The sequence below is a fragment of the Triturus cristatus genome, chromosome 1_1, assembly GCF_964204655.1.
Source record: "Triturus cristatus chromosome 1_1, aTriCri1.1, whole genome shotgun sequence".
Taxonomy (NCBI): Eukaryota; Metazoa; Chordata; class Amphibia; order Caudata; family Salamandridae; genus Triturus; species Triturus cristatus.
Window position 1 is genome coordinate 61,008,059 of NC_140579.1, and position 20,389 is coordinate 61,028,447.

The 20,389-nt window shown below is 51.2% G+C and overlaps 1 protein-coding gene across 1 annotated transcript in view; it reads right to left on the bottom strand.

The window, feature by feature from the left end:
- LOC146869402 (uncharacterized) overlaps nt 1-20,389 on the bottom strand; it is a 77,724-nt gene that overhangs the window by 32,231 nt on the left and 25,104 nt on the right. The window contains exon 2 of the mRNA XM_085599740.1: nt 13,050-17,576. Within this exon, the coding sequence (XP_085455866.1) occupies nt 13,050-17,576 (4,527 nt within the window). The remainder of the gene's footprint in view (nt 1-13,049; nt 17,577-20,389) is intronic.

Sequence of the window (20,389 nt, forward strand, 5' to 3'; positions counted from 1 at the left end):
GCATCATGGCATCCAGGAACTTCCTGAAGAAACGTGACAGGCAACTCTGGGATACCCCACCCACCGCAGCTATCACCACCTGATAACTGCCGGATGCCAACAGATGTAGGCTGCAGAGCACCTGCACATGTGGGGGTATGGCGTGCGCCCTTCTTATTGGATGGTCCAGGAGTGGGTGTAGGTCCCTGATTAAGTCCATGATGGTTTCGGGGTCTAGCCTGTACCTCTCATGTATCTCTGCATCAGTCAGCTGGAATAGTGTGATGCGCTGTCTGTAGATTTGTTCCTCCCGTCGCCACACCCTCAGTCCTGCTGCCTGTAGACGTAGGCGCCTTGCAATGACGTACATAGCGGCCATGTTGTCCACGCTGTTGCATTTTGGGTTTGCTTTTATCCATTGTTGATGGTTACCACCTGCTTTTAATCCGTGTTAATTACCGACTCTTATTTAACGATTTTACTGGATTTCTTAATTACCGAGTGCTCCTACATGTCATTTTAAATTTTACCACTTCATATTTACCACTTCATGTTTACCGAATCGTTAATTATGTATTCGGTAAATATGAATCGGTATTTTAGAATTCGGTAAATATGATTCGGTATTTACCGCCTCATTTACCGAAAAGTGGTTTTTGGACTCCTACATCTCACTTGTCTGAATACCGGTCGGTAACGGCATTTTTACCGAAAATCGGCCGTTACCGACCGGTATTTGGCTACCTACATGAGGCCCTTAGAAAGTAGGTATTTTCTTGCTTAGTCATCCTGTGTGTCTCTGCTAGGATGTGCATTGACTGTCTGGCTTTGGAGAGACAGGGGTTAGAAGAGGCATTCTCTCAGATGGCCACCAGGGGGCGGGGGTGATGGTTGTCCTGCTATTCCTGAATGAGTCGGGGCTGGGCTGAATAGCCCTGGCCTGCATTCAGAGCAGTGGGAGGAGTTTTCATTAGCACCTGAATAGGCCAAGTCTGTACTTAGAGTGGTGGGAGGATATTTCCTTGCACCTGAATGGGCCCTGTCTGCCTTGGACAATGCGGTCTCCATCCCCTGCTAGGAAGCTGGGCGAAGAGAGGACAGAACTGGTTTGGACTAGGCACAGACATTCTCCGACTGAGAGGACAAAGGATTTTGAGGTATAAATATTGGGGCCCAGACTCCAGAACTTTAAAACTCTTTTGGACCAAGAAGACTGCCAAGAAATAGAGCTAGAGAAGCTGCGAGGAGGAACTACCACTTTGCTAAGTGCTTTGCTGAGTTGTCTTGCAGTGGCTGCTTCGGTCTTGGGCAGTGAAAAGACTGGACTTGAACTTTCTGCAATCTATTTTTGTGAGTTTCTCCAAGAGCTTGCCCACTCTTCAAGAAGTCTCAGGTACAGCAAAGACTTCAAGTTCTGCCCTCAGCTCTGGTGACTGTTTTGTGTTGCAACAGAAGAAAAAGCAACCCAACACCGTCTAAGACGCCGCTGCCGACTTCGTGTCCTGAAGGCACTGCAGAGGGCACCGCCACAATGCTGCACCGCAACCCTGGTCTCACTGATGCCACCTGATGACGACGCCACCGAGCTGCTGCTTGCACCGAGACCTGTGAGTACCGCACTCCGCACCGCCTCGCTTACCACTGCCCTGGTATCCCCGACGATGCAGCTTCATGACAACAAACGCCACTGCTTGCACCGTGGTTCGAGGGCACCGCTTGTAAGTTACATGCCACACTGTCCTCATCCTGCACTCCAGCCTAGGCCTACCGACGCCAGCGCCATCGACTCCAGTTCGTCAGTCGACGACAGCGCTTCAGCAAAGACGACGCTGCTTGCACAGTGACCTGTCAGCCCCACGACGAGCACCGCATCACTTCGCAGTGCAGCCCTGGTCTCACCAATACCGCTGGACGACCATCACCTAGCCGCAGCCTGCACCGCGACCTAAGGGCACAGCATGCTGCACCGCTGCCCTTCAGACCGCAGGACCAGATGCCTGCCAATGCTCCAGACTTCAACCGCGAGGAGTTCGATCTGCAGCATGTGTGACTTCAAGGGCCAGACGACTCCTGCACCAACCTCCAGGACAGACGCCTGTGGACACCGTGCTTTCGGAGCTCAATGAGAGGCCGCTGACGCCCTGCATTTCTAAAGGTACGGTTTTGCGGGTCTTCCCGACACCAAAGCTGGCCCGCGACGCCACGGTCAGCCAGAACTATTTAGATTTGTTGTTCATGACGCCGTGATAGCCCCAGATGAAGCTATGGACTTCAAGGAACTGTTTTACACATTTATTTTGATAACTGAATATTTCTAAGTACTGTATTGTGGATTTTTATCATTTTTGGTCTGGTCTTAAGTATATAACAATATTGGATATTTTTCTAAACTGGTGTGGTGTCCTTTTGTGGTGCTTCCACTGTGTTACTGTTGGTCATGTGCAAATGTTTTACCCACTGCCTCCGAGATCAGCCTGCCTGCTCGTGCCAAGCTACCAAGGGGCTGAGCAGGGGTTATGTTAGGAGTGTAACTCCCTTATCCTGACTAGGAAGAAGGGTCCCTATTTGGACAAAGGTGCGAGCCCTTGCCAACTGGATACCCACATTTCTAACATGTCACTATAAACTGAACACTCAAGCTCTGTAATGGTGTTTAAAGGGTTACTTGAGTGGGTGGCACAATCAGTGCAGCAGACCCACTAGTAGCATTTAATTTACAGGCCCTGGGTACATGAAATGCACTAAAGTAGGAACTTCTAAGTAATTTAAATATTCCAGTTTGGGATACATCAATCAGACCATATTTAAAGGACTGAGCACAAGCACTTTATCACCAGTTAGCAGTGGTAAAGTGCACAGAGGCCTAAGGCCAACAAAATGAATTCAGCAAAAAAATATTTTGCCTGCTTCCCTCCATTTCTTCTGTACCCATGTTTGCTGGCTCTAGGACTCTGCGCACTTTAGCGCCGCTAATCAGTGCTAAATGCTTGAGCTCTCTCCCCTAAAACATGGTAACTTTATAGTGTACTCAATTGGCATATTTCATTTGCTTATAATTCCCTAGGAATGTGCACTACATGTGCCCAGGGCCTGTAAATTAATTGCTACTAGTGGGCCCACAGCACTGATTGTGTCACCCACGCAAGTAGCCCTCTGCCATGGCAGGGTCTGCACTTGCAGTTCCCTGCACTGTGACGTGGAAGGTAAAACTACTTGCCAAGCCCTGAACTCCCCCTTTTATGACATACAAGTCATTCGCAAGGATGGCCATTGGCCGCCCAGGCAACCGAAAGGAAGGAAATAAGATTTGCAGCTTTCCATATAATAGCACTAAATCTCTTACACAAAAAGAACTCTAGATTCACACAGCTCTAGGGCTCATCTTTTGAATGCAGGAATATAACACTCAACAGGAAAAGACTGAACAGTTCATTTTTCAAAATGTATAGAGCAGAGTTGGACTCCAAGTTTAGAATTTGTAGTAACTTTAGCTTATTTTGGAACTAGTACGTGTTTTGTTGAAATCTACGCATTATTCAGGAGTTGCTGGGTGACTGGACAGGTGGAGTAAACCCAGATTTATGCAGAAAATGGGAGAATCTCATAATTACAGCAGCCATGGATATAGGATAGGGAGAGACAAAAAGAAACGAGAGAGAAAGCGCAAGCAGAACTATGGAAGGGAGAAAGAGTTTAGCTAGAGACAAACATCAGAAAATTGGCAGAATGGGAAGGGAGAGACCGTAGATAAAATGGAGGGGCAGTACGAGAACGCAAGCAGAGACGACAGAGAAAGTGAAAGAGAGACATAGTGGCAGGTGAGGGAAGACAGCAGAGAAAAGGGGGACGCAGCAATGATGGCTGAAGCTGCAACAACAGGATTAAAGGAATCAGGAACAGAAAGCGGCAGGCGGGGGTGTGGGAGCACAAAAGGAGAGAGGCAGGAGCTGGAGGCCGCAGAATAGAAGATAAACAAGCATTGGCACAGCCAATAGGTCTCACCTTTGGGACCTTATACGTGTTTAGCCATGCAACAGTTGCATAACTAAATACTTATAAGGTCCCAAAAGCGAGACCTATTGACCATGCCAAGCGGCCGTCCGGCCGCAAAAGTGATCGCAATCAAACATCAAAGCGGCCCTGCGGCCGCGAAAGTGAAAGTAATCGCGGTAAAGCGCGGCGCGCGCGCCCGCGCACTCTAGCTCTAGGCTGGTCTGGTGGCACTTTTTGGAGCCCTCTCAATAAGTCTCACCAGACCAGCGCATGCACTGGGTCAGGCGAGACCTAACAAGGAAAAAAACAGGGGAGACAGGCAGCCGAGATCTCGAAGAGCGAGAAAGGCAGCATAGTCCAGGGAGAGACGAGAAAGTTGGAAGGAGAGTAGAGATAGGGGACCAGAGAACCTGGGCAGCACAGACGGGTGGCTGGGCACAACCGAGGCTGGGCGCAGACTCACAGTGAGGAGGGGTGTGCTACTACAACAGACATCTGAGAAAGAGGGTGACAAAGATTGGGGGGCTGAGACAACAGAAACTAAGTTCCCTGGGAAGAGCAGAGACAGGGGGCCTGAGGTAGAGAACTGGGAGCCGGGGCGGCAGTGACCGGGGCCTCTGGGGACAGCAGCGACCGGGGCCTCTGGGGACAGCAGCGACCGGGGCCTCTGGGGACAGCAGCGACCGGGGTAGAGGGGGGTGCAGGCACAGCATTTGCTGGAGATAGAGGGGAGAAAGGGGAAGCAGGGAAAGTAGAGATCGAACCTGGCTGGCCAGGTACAAGAGGAACAGGGAACGCTGGAGACAGCAGTGACCGGAGGGGGGGGGGGGGGGGGGGGAGACAGTGGACAGCAGTGGCCAGAGGGGAGAGGACAGCATTATCTGTGAGACTGGTGGACAGCAATGACCAGGAGGCCTAGGACGGCAGTGACCAGGGGGCCGGAGACGGCAGTGACCAGGGGGCCGGAGACGGCAGTGACCAGGGGGCCGGAGACGGCAGTGACCAGGGGCTGGGGTCCAAAGACAGAGGCCATGGACTGTAGGGATTGGGAAGGGGGCTGAAGAAATGGGAGACAGGGACTGCTGAGCTAGGGGCCGGAGTAGGGCCGTTTCTACCATTAGGCAAGGCTGGGCGGCAAAAGGGGGAGGGCGGCAAAAACCTAAACATGCATGCATGCGCATAACGCAGTCCCAGGGTACAGAAGGCCCCAACCCTTCAGGACTCAGTGCCACATTTTGTGGGGGGTCAATGAATATCTGTTGTTCGGCAGAGTCAGGGGCCCCTCATCACAATCTGCAGGGAGTAGGGGCTGGGCATCATTCAATGTCACTCCACTGAACGGAGGCCAGAAAGCGAGAACCATGCAGATTCCAGCCATGGGGACCCTTTCTGTTGAACCCGCCTGTGCCCCTGGGCAGTGTGGCTACAGCGGGACACGAGAAAAGTGCTGCATATGTTCTCGCATGCGTTCAGTATGTGCTGTACCATGAGCTGCAGTCTGGGGGTCGGGAAACTGATAATGGGATACACCGTCCCCCCCCCCCCCGTCCCACCGTCACTCACATTCAAAGGGCCTCACTTGGAGCACACATGCATTTTTCCAACCTAGAAGGAACGAGGGCCTAAAAACACCACTAGGCCGCAGCCTTACCGCGCCACAGGACTGCTAGACCAGGCCTGGCTCTTATAAGCCACGTCTCAAGTTTCATGGCACTATATTCCTGTTTCTATTCAGGCCTTCCTTTACAGTCCACTGTTGATGTATCGTGACGGCAGGTGTACCGTGAGTGCTGCCTGCTCTGTGCACCTTTACAGATGTTACACTGCCGGTAGTGCCTGCCACTGTGAGCCTGTATTACTATCTTCTGGCCTCCGTACTCTGATAATGTTCACTACAGCTGTGCTTCCCCCGTTACCGTCACCTGTCCCTGTGTTAACATTACTGTCGCCATGGGGGCCCAACAGCTCTTCGGGATATTTAATGCGGATTGAAAACCATGCAGCAGAAACGTGTACATAATATATTGGCACAAAACTCGAAAAGTGACGTCCCGGTCTGTTTAATTAAAAAAAAAACAGACATCACTTAAAACTACATATCTCACATGTGGGGGCCTTGTGGTGGTCTCCTGCTTGGAACAAGCTTTTGGAGATGGTTACAGAGCAAGAAAAACTGACAAGGAGTTTTTTTCCCATGCTAAGTAAAAATACATTGAGGAGGGTAAAAGGAAGCGCTTGTGTCGTTTGAACCGCACATTAGTATTCTGTCGCACTTTGAACAAGCATTTGCAATGCACGAGGTCTCGCATTTACGAGAGTTTGAGCTTTTGGCATTGTAAAAGACAATGCCTTTTATTTATGTTTTGGTTTTTAAAACCGAAATAAAAGGCATCGTCATTTACAATGCCAATAGCTTAAACTCGCGTAAATGCGAGACCTATTGCATTGCAAATGCTTGAGATCACATGGGGTCTTCCACCTGTTAAGTACCAAGAGTCCTGTGTGCCTGTGTTATTGTACAGCTGGTACCTGGCCCGCCCTGAAAAAGATTATCCTGGCATTGCTTGATATCTTGTCTACGATAAAGCTTGCTCCGTCTCTAGAATCTCGCCCCATAAAGCAGCATACTATGGGATGGTTTGATTCTGTGTGGGTCTGTGTATCTGCCCGTGTTGGGTGGGATTGGAGGTGGTAGAGGCCAGTAGCCCTACTGTTCTCCCAACTCAAGCCCATGATAGCATAACTGAGTTAATAACCCTCAGAACAGGGCAATAACTTACATAGCCGCAACAATTGACACAGATGACTTACTTTAATACGGATTTGACAGTCCAGACGAGATAGAAAGGCACCAAAGCAGGCCTCTATTCCCCAACACCTGGATGACAGGGGGAGAGAGTGATGGTAGTAAAAGGGAGGGGGCAGCATTTTTCAATTCTCTCCTCGGGCAGCAAAACACCTAGAAACGGCCCTGGGCCGGAGCAAAACCTAGACGACAGGAATGGTAGCCGGGCAGTAAACAGACAGGAAGCACAGAGTGAGGTGTACAAGGTGCTGGATACACATAGGTAGAGGAGACATGAGGAGAGAAGCTGAGGTCGTGGAGGTGAAGCAATCAGAGAGGTGGAGGTGGTCTGTGTATGTGTCGATAGAGAGTTCGGACAAAGTGTTGGGGCGGGACAGACACAAGAAGTGCGTGTTCCGTTCTGTTCACAGGAGCACATAGTTCCCTTATCTGCACGTGAGAGTGCACTCCTCAGAGGTCAGAGTGCACTCCTCAGAGGTCAGAGTGCACTTCTCAGGAGGTCAGAGTGCACTTCTCAGGAGGTCAGAGTGCACATCAGAGTGCACTTCTCAGAGGTCAGAGTGCACTTCTCAGGAGGTCAGAGTGCACTTCTCAGGAGGTCAGAGTGCACTTCTCAGGAGGTCAGAGTGCACTTCTCAGGAGGTCAGAGTGCACATCAGAGTGCACTTCTCAGAGGTCAGAGTGCACTCCTCAGAGGTCAGAGTGCACTTCTCAGGAGGTCAGAGTGCACTTCTCAGGAGGTCAGAGTGCACATCAGAGTGCACTTCTCAGAGGTCAGAGTGCACTTCTCAGGAGGTCAGAGTGCACTTCTCAGGAGGTCAGAGTGCACTTCTCAGGAGGTCAGAGTGCACTTCTCAGGAGGTCAGGGCAGGGGCACAAGAGTAAACAGCGCAGACGCCTTTGTGTTCTATTGTATTATAGCAGTTCTATAGCGCTTAATACCGCTATGTGGTATGACTTCAAGCAGGGGCATTTGTCTAAGGGGTCTAGGACACCTAAACAGGTCTATATTGAAAACCTAAAATCTACAAGCTATGCCCTTTGGAGCCCACAAGACAAAGAAAACAAGAACTAAAGAGATAAGTTAGATGCGACTTAAGGTTGTGAATCAAAGTAAGATTTTAAGTTATTCAGTGTACATATGGAGAAGGCTTCAATTAATTTCAGCCACTGGTTGGATCTCAGCCTGGACCGTCCTCTGGTTTGCACAGTGCCAGTCTGGAGTGGCACAGTGAGCATGAAAAGGATGGGAAGAATGTACACCACAGTAATTACCAGTGGATAGATATGCTGCTTGAGATTATGTTTTATGTCTAGCTTGATGCCATGCCACGCCTAACTCTTAAAACACATTTCCCTCCAGGCCCACCCCTGTCTTCCCAGATCCATCCTCTTCCCACCTGTGCCCAGCTAGCAGACAGCTGCTCTTAGGGGAACCTTCTCCTGGGATGGCGTCTGACATTCTAGAGAGGTGTGTAAAACCCTCCGCAGAGCATGGAATGTACCAAGCAGCCTCTGGGCAGGGAGGAGAGGCAGTAGGGGCGAGGGTTTCCAGCACCGACCTTGGGATGCTGTGGAGAGCCAGTTGGGTATGTGAAAGAAGGCAAAGGAAAACATCAGAGGTTTTATGATCCTAAAAGGGGTTTGGGGGCGTCCGCTTGCTTCTGCACTGACCCTGGGAAACTGTGAGACGCAGACTTGCTAAATGATGGCCCCCGCACCGCCTTATTTCTGCACCGGGCATAATGTCCGAGCAGGACATAGATTGTAAAGAGAAAGAGAGAGATTGAAAGCGTGAAGCATGGTGGCAGTAGCGGCTACTCCACTAAGGCGAAGGAGCGTCACCTCACTGCTATGAAGCAGCAAAAGAAAGGAAAAAATAAAATGATAATAAAGTAATGTTATTATCATCTTATTTTGTCCTCCTGCTGCAACAGCTAGCGTGAGGGGGCGGGGTGGGACAGCAGAGCAGGGGAGGAGGGCAATGACTGTTTGGTTGTCCCTCTTGTGCCGCCCAAAACAGTCATGCACACTTCCCCTTTTCTCCATGCAGGCTGCAATACAGCCGGCATGGAGAACATGCCACCCCTACAGCCCCTGGCTGAGCACTGTGTAACGGCGCTCAGACCAATCACAACGCTGCATTGCAGTGTTGTGTTTGGGAGCTGGGAGCATGGGAGCCCTGGTGCTTCCTGCTTTTAACAAGAAGCCAGGAAGAGGACAGCAGGGGACACAGGAGAGGCAGTAAGTGATTTTTGTTTTTACACCGATTTCCCCTCTGCCCCACCACTTTGCCCCCACCTGCCTCACTGCTGCTTCAAGGTAGCAGCCGTGACTTCTGGGTGGGTGGGCCTGCGGTGATCCAGAAGGCACAGCAAGGATTTGGCAAAGTCACACATCCTGTCTCCTCCTCACCAAGGGCCTGCCAACACCTCCTGACAAACCCTGCCCACAAAGGGGCATGCTAAACACAAGTGTGGTTTCGTTGCATAGATTCGGCATAGGGATAAATAAATGACTGCCAAATTAAATTCTCTGTAAATGGAGTATGAGAGGATGTGGCGTAACTGCCAGAGCTGCTGACTTTGGAGCTGGGGAACCAAGTCCGAGTCTCAGTACTGGCTCAACATACTGTGTTACTGGACAAATCACTTAATCTCCCCGTGCCTTCAACTAAATGAAGGTTGTTGATCCCAACGACCCGACTGCCCCGACAACCACCGACACCTCAGACCCCGCGGCCACCACCCACATCGATCCCCTGCTCACCTGGAGCAACATAAACGATGATGACACCATCAAAATCATGAACACCATCCACTCCGGCTCTCCATCAGATCCATGGCCACACCACATCTTCAACAAAGCTAGCGCCACCATCGCTCCCCATCTCCGCAAGACCATCAACATCTCCTTCGAGACCGTGACCTTCCCAGAGAGCTGGAAGCATGCCGAGATCAACGCCTTACTGAAGAAACCCAAGGCGGATCCGAGGGACCTCAAGAACTTCCGACCCATCTCCCTGCTCCTGGCGAAGGTCATCGAGAAGTCCGTCAACAGAGAGCTGACCCGCTACCTTGAGGAGAACATCATCGTGGACCCATCCCAGTTCAGGTTCCGCAGCAACCACAGAACCGAGACTGCCCTCATCGCCGCCACGATGACATCAGGGCCCTACTGGACAACGGCGAAACCGCGGCCCTCATCCTCCTGGACCGGTCAGCCGCCTTCAACACTGTCTGCCACTGCACCCTACGCACACGCCTCCACCTCCACAACGCAGGGATCCGAGACAAGGCTCTGGAATGGACCACCTCCTTCCCCTTTGGCAGAACCCAGAGCGTCCGACTCCCCCCCCCCCCCCTTCCATTCCGAAGCCTCAGAGATCACCTGCGGCATACCCCAAGGATCATCCCTCAGCCCGACATTGTTCAACATCCACATGGCACCGCTCGCCCACGTCGCCCGACGGCACAACTTCAACATCATCTCCTACGCCGACAACACCCAGCTGATCCTCTCCCTCGCCAAGGACCCCCTCCCTGCCAAAACCAACGTCCACGAGGGAATAAAAGCCGTCGCCGAGTGGATGAAGAACAGCCGTCTGAAGCTGAACTCTGACAAGACAGGGGTCCTCATGCTTGGCTCCACCCCCTCAGCCAGGGACGCTCCTAGGGGCCGTCCACACTGGAAGCAGCAACACCACCAACCGACCACGCACGCGACCACTGGCGGCAGATCATACTCCCACCTCGCCGCCAAGACCTGGAACACCCTCCCCATCCTCCTACGGCAGACCCAGGACCTGCTAACCTTCAGGAGGCTCCTCAAGACCTGGCTATTCGAGCAGTAGCAGCACCCCTCCCCCCCCTTAGCACCTTGAGACCCTCACGGGTGAGTAGTGCGCTTTACAAGTGTGTTGATTGATCACGTCAGCTTGAGTTTTGAGACAAATTGTGGCATCATTATCCAAAACCCCCTTTTCCGACCTGAAGAAAAGGTGATATTGTTCCAGCCACCTATAGCGGAAGAGGGTAACCCCTGAGAGATGGTGAGGTGGTAAGGATCTCAGCTGGGAATGCAGTTGGCTCAGGTGTACTTTTAGGGGACAGAATGTCATCTAGGCGCGTCTGCGTGATCATGTTTCATCAGCACGCCTGAGTGCTGGCTAACAGAAACGGGTGATGGCTGCCTGGATCTAAGGCCAGAAGCCCATTATCATTTCTGGTTGTGGTTCCCATGTGTATGTGATGGCATCCAACCAGGAAGGCAGAAGGCCCAACTAAATAACCTGTATGGTTGATTGCAGAGTGCCTTTTAGTCCATCTAGGTTAACTATGTGTTCATGAACCCAAGGCCGGCTTTGGCGCTGGTGTGACCCGGTGGGCCAATGTTTCTTGGTGTCCCCCAACGACCATCTCCGCCACGGATTCCCTCTCTACCACCCTTCAACAGTGCCCCTCAAGACCCCATAACCACACTCTCTCAGATTCATTTAATTCGTTTAATAGCACTGCCACTACTCATAGCAGTGTAGGGTGTCAGAGCTCTTACATCACACACACTGCAGAGACAATCAATCATAGGTGTGTGAATCAGTGTATAGGAAATGTTACACAGGACAGAGGACTACAAGGTGTAGGAGTCACGTCATCCATACTTGTAGGCAGTATGGTTTGAGAGTGCTTAGTCTGGAGAACCACAAACTCAGAATTTCAAACGTATCACCATGGCTGGGGTTGCTCTTCAATAATCAAAATTGATTTCTTTACAAAGGAACCCTTTTTCCAACATTACGATAACGAAAGACTGGGGGAAAAAAGTCATAATGCTTTAATCTATACCTTGCAGTTTGCATGCAGCTCTTTGATGACAGTTAATAGCTCACTGTTCTATGTTAGGATTTTAACTTATAAACGGCAAGTAACAAAGGATCTCTGACAAAAGCAGCAACGCACTGACCTATTTACATTATATGCACTTTGTGGTCTGCATGGTACACGTTCTTTACAGCAGGCATATTAACCCTCTGCGCTAATTTACGAGTCAAAACTTCCACTAGACAAACCCCAACTCTCCAGGAAGAACATTATTCAATGGAGTTAACTTGACATTTTTATGGTTGCCTAAAAATTGCTGAAGGCCAGGAAAGAACGCGGCAGCAGGTGCTTTTAAATGCATAATATACTTAAAACGCAAAGTCAGCGCCCGTGCGGCCGCCCCGGGCGCACCGCCCTAGAGCCAGCCCTGCATGAAGCCTGTGAGTAGCAGGCAGGAACTCGGAGGACAATGGTGTTCAAAGCACATTGTGCATTCCTGGGCTGGGAGTGTGGTATCTGTTCGGTGGGGAAGCCGCTGGGTGATTTAATACCAGTCTGGGAGTGGTCTGGGATGCTGCTTGCAGTTTGCAGCCGGTAGGATCTCTTTATCACATCCAAGGAGGCAGGTGTGGTCAGAGTGGTTTTAAGGCATGGGCTCTGGCCCAGGGCCCCCACCTTTCTAGGGGCCTCATCATTAAGCATTCTGGAACGTACCAGAGAGTGGCATAACCTATAAACGACGGGTCCCCCTGCACAATATGAAAAGGGGCTCCCAGGTCTCCAATATCCCATAAATATTCAAAGGATTTGCACTGAATGGAGGCCTGCTGAAGGACTGGGGACCCTTTAAAGGTTTAGGGGCCAACAAAGAGGGCTGTCATAGATCATAGTGAATGAGATGGAAAGAAATAATACATTGAGTTTATCCGAGCAGGGGGCCCCAAATGATGTTCGGCCTGGGTCCCCCGAAATCCTTAAAATGTCCCAGGGTGTGGCAGCAGCTCAATGTGGGATTAGAGGATGACCCCAGTCACCTAGCTTCAGCCTGCAGCTACCCAAAAAGGGATCACAGAAAGGGATTGAATTAAGAATAAGGGATCAAGGCGGGGTACAGGTGTAAGGGAGGGAGATTACGATAAAAAAGGGATTAAGGATTAAATCTTGAAGTGAGATTAGGGTCAGGGATTAAAACAGGGGTTAGAGATCAGGACAATGGAAGCGTCAGGGCTCTGGTAAAGGTAAAATCAGATTAAAAGTGGCCTTCATATACTCCGCGTATCCGAAATTATGACGGACTTCATGTAATGAAAGTTAAGAACACATCAAAACTCAGCTGTAATTCATTTCAGGCGCCGCATCAATTCGGACGAAATGACATCATTTGTAATGAAAGCAGTGCTGTTTTAACTTGTTCAAAGAATGTGCCACAAGGTTTGGGATATCAGTCTCACCTGTTGCCATAGGGGCGGATGTTGTGAAGGGTAATCCGGTTGCATTCGTAAGAAGAATGGGTGCCAAGGTGGTTTCATTCTGTATTGGTTCAGACGGTTTTGTGCTTATTGTTGTGTTACCTGTTGTGGATTTTTCTGTTGTGATCTGTGTTGTAGGGACTGATGACGTGTTATTCTCTGTGGTGTTTGGTGATGTCGTACCTACTTCAGTGCTTAGTGTGGCAGTCTCTCCTACACTGCTTAGTGTGGTAATCCCTGCTAAGGAGGTTCGGGCAGTAGTCCCGACTTCAGTGCTCGATGGGGTAGTCTCTGCTACAGTGCTTTGTGTGGTAGTCTCTGCTACGGTAGTTCCAGCGGTTGTCCCCACTACAGTGCTTGGTGGGGTAGTTTCTGCTACAGTGCTTTGTGTGGTAGTCCCTGCTACGGTGGTTTGGGCGGTAGTCACTACTTCAATGCTTGGCGGGGAAGTCTCTGCTACAGTGCCCTGTGTGGTGGTCCCTGCTACGGTGTTTCCAGCGGTTGTCCCTACTTCAGTGCTTGGTGGGGTAGTCTCTGCTACAGTGCTTTGTGTGGTAATCCCTGCTAAGGAGGTTCGGGCAGTAGACCCGACTCCAGTGCTCGATGGGGTAGTCTCTGCTACAGTGCTTTGTGTGGTAGTCTCTGCTACGGTAGTTCCAGCGGTTGTCCCCACTACAGTGCTTGGTGGGGTAGTTTCTGCTACGGTGGTTTGGGCGGTAGTCACTACTTCAATGCTTGGCGGGGAAGTCTCTGCTACAGTGATTTGTGTGGTAGTCCCTGTAACGGTGATTTGGGCGGTAGTCCCTACTTCAATGCTTGGTGGGGTAGTCTCTGCTACAATGCCCTGTGTGGTGGTCCCCGCTACGGTGTTTCCGGCGGTTGTCCCTACTTCAGTGCTTGGTGGGGTAGTCTCTGCTACAGTGCTTTGTGTGGTAGTCCCCGCTATGGTGGTTCGGGCGGTTGTCCCTACTTCAGTGCTTGGTGGGGTAGTCTCTGCTACAGTGCTGTGTGTGGTAGTCCCCGCTACGGTGGTTCCGGCGGTTGTTCCTACTTCAGTTCTTGGTGGGGTAGTCTCTGCTACAGTGTTTTGGGTGGTAGTCCCTGCTACACTGGTTCGGGTGGTTGTCCCTACTTCAGTGCTTGGTGGGGTAGTCTCTGCTACAGTGCTTTGTGTGGAAGTCCCTGCTACACTGGTTACGGCAGTTGTCCCTACTTCAGTGCTTGGTGGGGTAGTCTCTGCTACAGTGCTTTGTGTGGTAGTCCCTGCTGCACCGATTCCGGCGGTTGTCCCTACTTCAATGCTTGGTGGGGTAGTCTCTGCTACAGTGCCCTGTGTGGTAGTCCCTGCTACACTGGTTACAGCAGTTGTCCCTACTTCATTGCTTGGTTGGGTAGTCTCTGCTACAGTGCTTTGTGTGGTACTCCCTGCTACACTGGTTCTGGCGGTTGCCCCTACTTCAGTGATTGGTGGGGTAGGCTCTGCTACAGTGCCCTGTATGATAGTCCCTGCTATGGTGGTTCGGGCGATTATCCCCACTTCAGTGATTGGTGGGGTAGTCTCTGCTACAATGCCCTGTGTGGTAGTCCCTGCTACGGTGTTTCCGGCAGTTGTCCCTACTTCAGTGCTTGGTGGGGTAGTCTCTGCTACAGTGCTTTGTGTGGTAGTCCCTGCTATGGTGGTTCCGGCGGTTGTCCCTACTTCAGTGCTTGATGGGGTAGTCTCTGCTACAGTGCTTTGTGTGGTAGTCTCTGCTACGGTAGTTCCAGCGGTTGTCTCTACTTCAGTGCTTGGTGGGGTAGTCTCTGCTACAGTGCTTTGTGTGGTAGTCTCTGCTACGGTAGTTCCAGCGGTTGTCCCCACTACAGTGCTTTGTGTGGTAGTCCCTGCTACGGTGGTTCCGGCAGTTGTCCCTACTTCAGTGCTTGGTGGGGTAGTCTCTGCTACAGTGCTTTGTGTGGTAGTCTCTGCTACGGTAGTTCCAGCGGTTGTCCCCACTACAGTGCTTTGTGTGGTAGTCCCTGCTACGGTGGTTCCGGCGGTTGTCCCTACTTCAGTGCTTGGTGGGGTAGGCTCGGCTACAGTGCTTTGTGTGGTAGTCCCTGATGCACCGATTCCGGCGGTTGTCCCTACTTCAGTGCTTGGTGGGGTAGTCTCTGCTACAGTGATTTGTGTGGTAGTCCCTGCTGCACCGATTCCGGCAGTTGTCCCTACTTCAGTGCTTGGTGGGGTAGTCTCTGCTACAGTTCCCTGTGTGGTGGTCCCTGCTACGGTGTTTCCAGCGGTTGTCCCTACTTCAGTGCTTGGTGGGGTAGTCTTTGCTACAGTGCCCTGTGTGGTAGTCCCTGCTACGGTGGTTCCAGCGGTTGTCCCTACTTCAGTGCTTGGTGGGGTAGTCTCGGCTACAGTGCTTTGTGTGGTAGTCCCTGCTGCACCGATTCCGGCGGTTGTCCCTACTTCAGTGCTTGGTGGGGTAGTCTTTGCTACAGTGCCCTGTGTGGTAGTCCCTGCTACGGTGGTTCCAGCGGTTGTCCCTACTTCAGTGCTTGGTGGGGTAGTCTCGGCTACAGTGCTTTGTGTGGTAGTCCCTGATGCACCGATTCCGGCGGTTGTCCCTACTTCAGTGCCTGGTGGGGTAGTCTCTGCTACAGTGATTTGTGTGGTAGTCCCTGCTGCACCGATTCCGGCGGTTGTCCCTACTTCAGTGCTTGGTGGGGTAGTCTCTGCTACAGTGCCCTGTGTGGTGGTCCCTGCTACGGTGTTTCCAGCGGTTGTCCCTACTTCAGTGCTTGGTGGGGTAGTCTCTGCTACAGTTCCCTGTGTGGTAGTCCCTGCTACGGTGGTTCCGGCGGTTGTCCCTACTTCAGTGCTTGGTGGGGTAGTCTCGGCTACAGTGCTTTGTGTGGTAGTCCATGCTGCACCGATTCCGGCGGTAGTCCCTACTTTAGTGCTTTGTGTGGTAGTCCCTGCTACACTGGTTACGGCAGCTGTCTCTACTTCAGTGATTGGTGGGGTAGTCTCTGCTACAGTGCTTTGTGTGGTAGAGCCTGCTACGATGGTTACTTTGGTAGTCCCTGCTTCAGCGCTTGGGGAAGTAGTCACTACTCTGGTGCTTAGTGTGCTAGTCCCTGCTATGCTGGTGAAGGAGGGAGTCCCTTCTCTGGTGCTTTGTGTGGTAGTGCCTGCTACGGTGTTCCCGGCGGTTGTCCCTACTTCAGTGCTTGGTGGGGTAGTCTCTGCTACAGTGCCCTGTGTGGTAGTCCCTGCTATGGTGGTTCGGGCGATTGTCCCCACTTCAGTGCTTGGTGGGGTAGTCTCTGCTACAGTGTTTTGGGCGGTAGTCCCTGCTACACTGGTTACGGCAGTTGTCCCTACTTCAGTGATTGGTGGGGTAGTCTCTGCTACAGTGCTTTGTGTGGTAGTCCCTGCTGCACCGATTCCAGCAGTTGTCCCTACTTCAATGCTTGGTGGGGTAGTCTCTGCTACAGTGCCCTCAGTGGTAGTCCCTGCTACACTGGTTATGGCAGTTGTCGCAACTTCAGTGCTTGATGAGGTAGTCTCTGCTACAGTGCTTTGTGTGGTAGTGCCTGCTACGGCGTTTCCGGCGGTTGTCCCTACTTCAGTGCTTGGTGGGGTAGTCTCTGCTACAGTGCTGTGTGTGGTAGTCCCTGCTATGGTGGTTCGGGCTATTGTCCCCACTTCAGTTCTTGGTGGGGTAGTCTCTGCTACAGTGTTTTGGGCGGTAGTCCCTGCTACACTGGTTCGGGCGTTTGTCCCTACTTCAGTGCTTGGTGGGGTAGTCTCTGCTACAGTGCTTGGTGTGGTAGTCCCTGCTATGGTGGTTCGGGCAATTGTCCCCACTTCAGTGCTTGGTGGGGTAGTCTCTGCTACAGTGTTTTGGGTAGTAGTCCCTGCTACACTGGTTACGGCAGTTGTCCCTACTTCAGTGCTTGATGAGGTAGTCTCTGCTACAGTGCTTTGTGTGGTAGTGCCTGCTACGATGGTTACTTTGGTAGTCCCTGCTTCAGCGCTTGGGGAGGTAGTCACTACTCTGGTGCTTAGTGTGGTAGTGCCTGCTATGCTGGTGAGGGAGGGAGTTCCTACTCTGGTGCTTAGTGTGCTAGTCCCTGCTATGCTGGTGAGGGAGGAAGTTCCTACTCTGGTGCTTAGTGTGGTAGTCCCTGCTATGCTGGTGAGGGAGGGAGTTCCTACTCTGGTGCTTAGTGTGGTAGTCCCTGCTACGGTGGTTGGGGAGGGAGTCCCTTCTCTGGTGCTTGGTGTGGTAGTCCCTGCTATGATGCTTAGTGTAACATTCTCTGCTGTGGTCGCTCCTTTCAAGGTCTCTTCTGTGGTTCTTGTGGTTGTTCTTTCTGTATTTAGGGCTGTCGTCTCGGCTGTGGCACCATCAGTCTTCCACGCAGGTGATGTGCTGCTTGCTATCACAGTGGTTGCGAGTGAAGTCACAGAGGGTACATCCGCGGGATACTGCGATACCACCATTGACACTAAACCTGTGAGGTATTAAAAAAAAAAATAGGAATTCTTCTCAGAATATTTCTGGCATCATTTTACACCATTAATGCTTTTTTACAGATAGGTATTTCAACTAGAAGAAGAAAAGGACAACATTGTACATTGTGATAGAGAGTACCTGTTTGGGTCCTTCTCAGGAGCATAGCAGTCATGAACACCGCAGGGTCTGTGGCCCTGGGGGAAAGGGATCTGAGGGGCCCGCCACTATGGGTATCTTTTACAACCCAACCACAGAGCACTGGCACCATTTCACTTGCCACACAATGAGTTTAGAAGTTTCATTTATAAGAAGAGTCCCTTGGCTGGGCTAAACGGGATATCAAACAGCTGCTAGGGTTATTTCGAAACAGAACAAGTGTTTGAACATTCAAGAAGCCTGTGTAAAGTCAACTCAACACCAATGGAGTGAAAACAATCATTCCTTCAAGCAGTTTTGTTTTTTTGCCTTGAAGGAGTCTCATACGATCCATGGATCTTTCTCTGGTGGAATCATAGTAATTGTTAGAAACGGCGGTCTCTAGTTGGCAGAGGTATACACTTCTGACAAATAGGGACCTACCAACTCTAGTCAGGGCAAGGGGATTACATACTCAGATAACCCCTGCTACCCCCTTGGTAGCTTGGCAGAGCAGACAGGCTTATCTCAGAGGCAGTGTGTTAAGCATTTATGACCACATACAGTAATAAAGTGAATACACTACAAATGGACACAACACAGGAGTTATTATAAAAATAGTATTTTTATATAAGGCTTAGCACAAGACCAAATAACGACAAAAATATACCACAATCTTAATAAATACTCTTTGGAAGGAAAAATAATAGTTCAGGTAAAGTTTCTTCTTAGGAAATAGTTCTTTTACAACAAAAGTAAGTATTCTTCTGAAACACAGTTCTTGGCAACAATGTCACACGAGTCAGGAGTCACACGACATCGAGTTTACGATATTCCCAAGGTTCGGCGTCGACCGCGAGGAGCGCTACGTCGAGCCTGGAGTTGCAACAGCACCCACAAACACAGTACCTTTGGAAATGAAGAAAACGATGATCCACGGCGTCGAGATGTCGGCGTCTAGGTCGGCGTCGATCGTGCCTCGGATTCGGGTCGATCCGCAGCAGCGTCGAGAGGTGTCGGGCCGGAGCAGCGCTCACGGCGTCGAGAAGGGCGTCGAGTCGATGCGATCAGCAGCGGCGTCGAGACGGGGTCGCTTAGAGCTGGAGCCAATACTCACTACTCAGCGGCGTTGATACTGGCGTCAAGACGGGGTCACTTGGAACTGGAGCCGATACTCACTACTCCTGGCGTCGCTACTGGCGTCGATCGGGCCCGGCGGCCGGCGTCGAAGACTCGGAACACTGGAGCCGTTACTCACGATGTCGAGCTGGATTCGGCGGAGTCGGCGACGTCGAGACTGCAGATTTCCCCTGTGCACTGGAAATAACACTTTCCAGCCACCAGCAATTCAGCAGATGGTGAAGTCCTTTGGCCCTGTGACTTCAACAGGAGGCTGGCACTCTTCCAGCCCTTGGAGATTTTCTAGCAAGCTTTTGAGAGTACACACCAAGTTCCTCTCTCCTTGTTCCTTGGCAAAAATAAAGAAGCAGCTTCAGGTTCCCCCCAGCAAACAGCACACTGGCAGAAGGGGGAGGCCAGTCCTTAGATCAGCAGGCTTCTTGTCCTTGGTAGAGGTTTCCTGGTCAGAAGTGATCTGAGTTCTTGGTTCAGGGGTCCTTCTCTTATACCCCTTTTCTGCTTTGTTCCCTTTGTCCAAGCAGGGAAATACCCCCCATCCTGGGTTTGTTGTGGGTGTTGCCAGGCAGAGGCACCTGGCCTATTCACTGAGCAGGGCAGGGTCCTCAGCCGCCCAGCAGGAGGCGGAGCCAGTATTGGCACTGGCAGGAGCAGGGCTATCGGTCGCCCGTCAGGAGGAGGAGCCAGTATTGTGTCAGGCAGGGCAGGCTATCAGGGACTACTCTTCCCCCACTCTAAGTGTAGATGCCTCATTCACCCCACACTGACTCATTCAGACCTCTGGAGCCACCCAGCCCCTGACACACACACCAAACCAGCAGAGACCGGTGGATAGTTGGACAAGAAAATAGCCACTTTCTAAAAGAGCTATTTTCAAACACAGAATTTCAGAGTTCAGGGATACTAAACTCGATCTGCTACCATGCTCCCTGAGTCAGATAGATTATAATGGAGTTAATAAGCAGTCTGCCCAGTCTGGCCTATTGGAGGCAGGTAGCCCTTCAATAGTGAAAAACGAAAATGGCTGTAATTCACTATTAGGTCATGCCACACACATCAGGGCATGACCTACCTTTTACCCACAACGCACCCAGCCCTAGGGCCTACCATAGAGGTGTCTGAAATGTGGCAAAGTGAAGGTTTTAGAGACTGGCAAGTAGGTTTCCTTGCCAAGTCGACATGGCAGTCAGGGACTGCACACAGGCTCTGCGATGGCAGGCCTGAGACACATTTTACACGCTGCTTCTGTGGGTGGCACAACCAGTGCTGCAAGCCCACCAGCAGCAGTTAACTTACACGCCCTTGGCACACGCAGTGCACTAGACGAGGGTCTGAACAGTAAGTCAACCAAGTCAATCATGGTAACACCAATCAATGTAACAATAATAACATAGGGAGCACTTGCACTGTGGCACTGATCAGCAGTGGCACAGTGCCCAAAGCAATATTCCAGCAAAAACATCGTAAACAGAGGAGGCAAACGGAAAAAAATGGAGGAGAGACTCATGCCAATGATGCCAGGTCTAACACGTGTCCCCT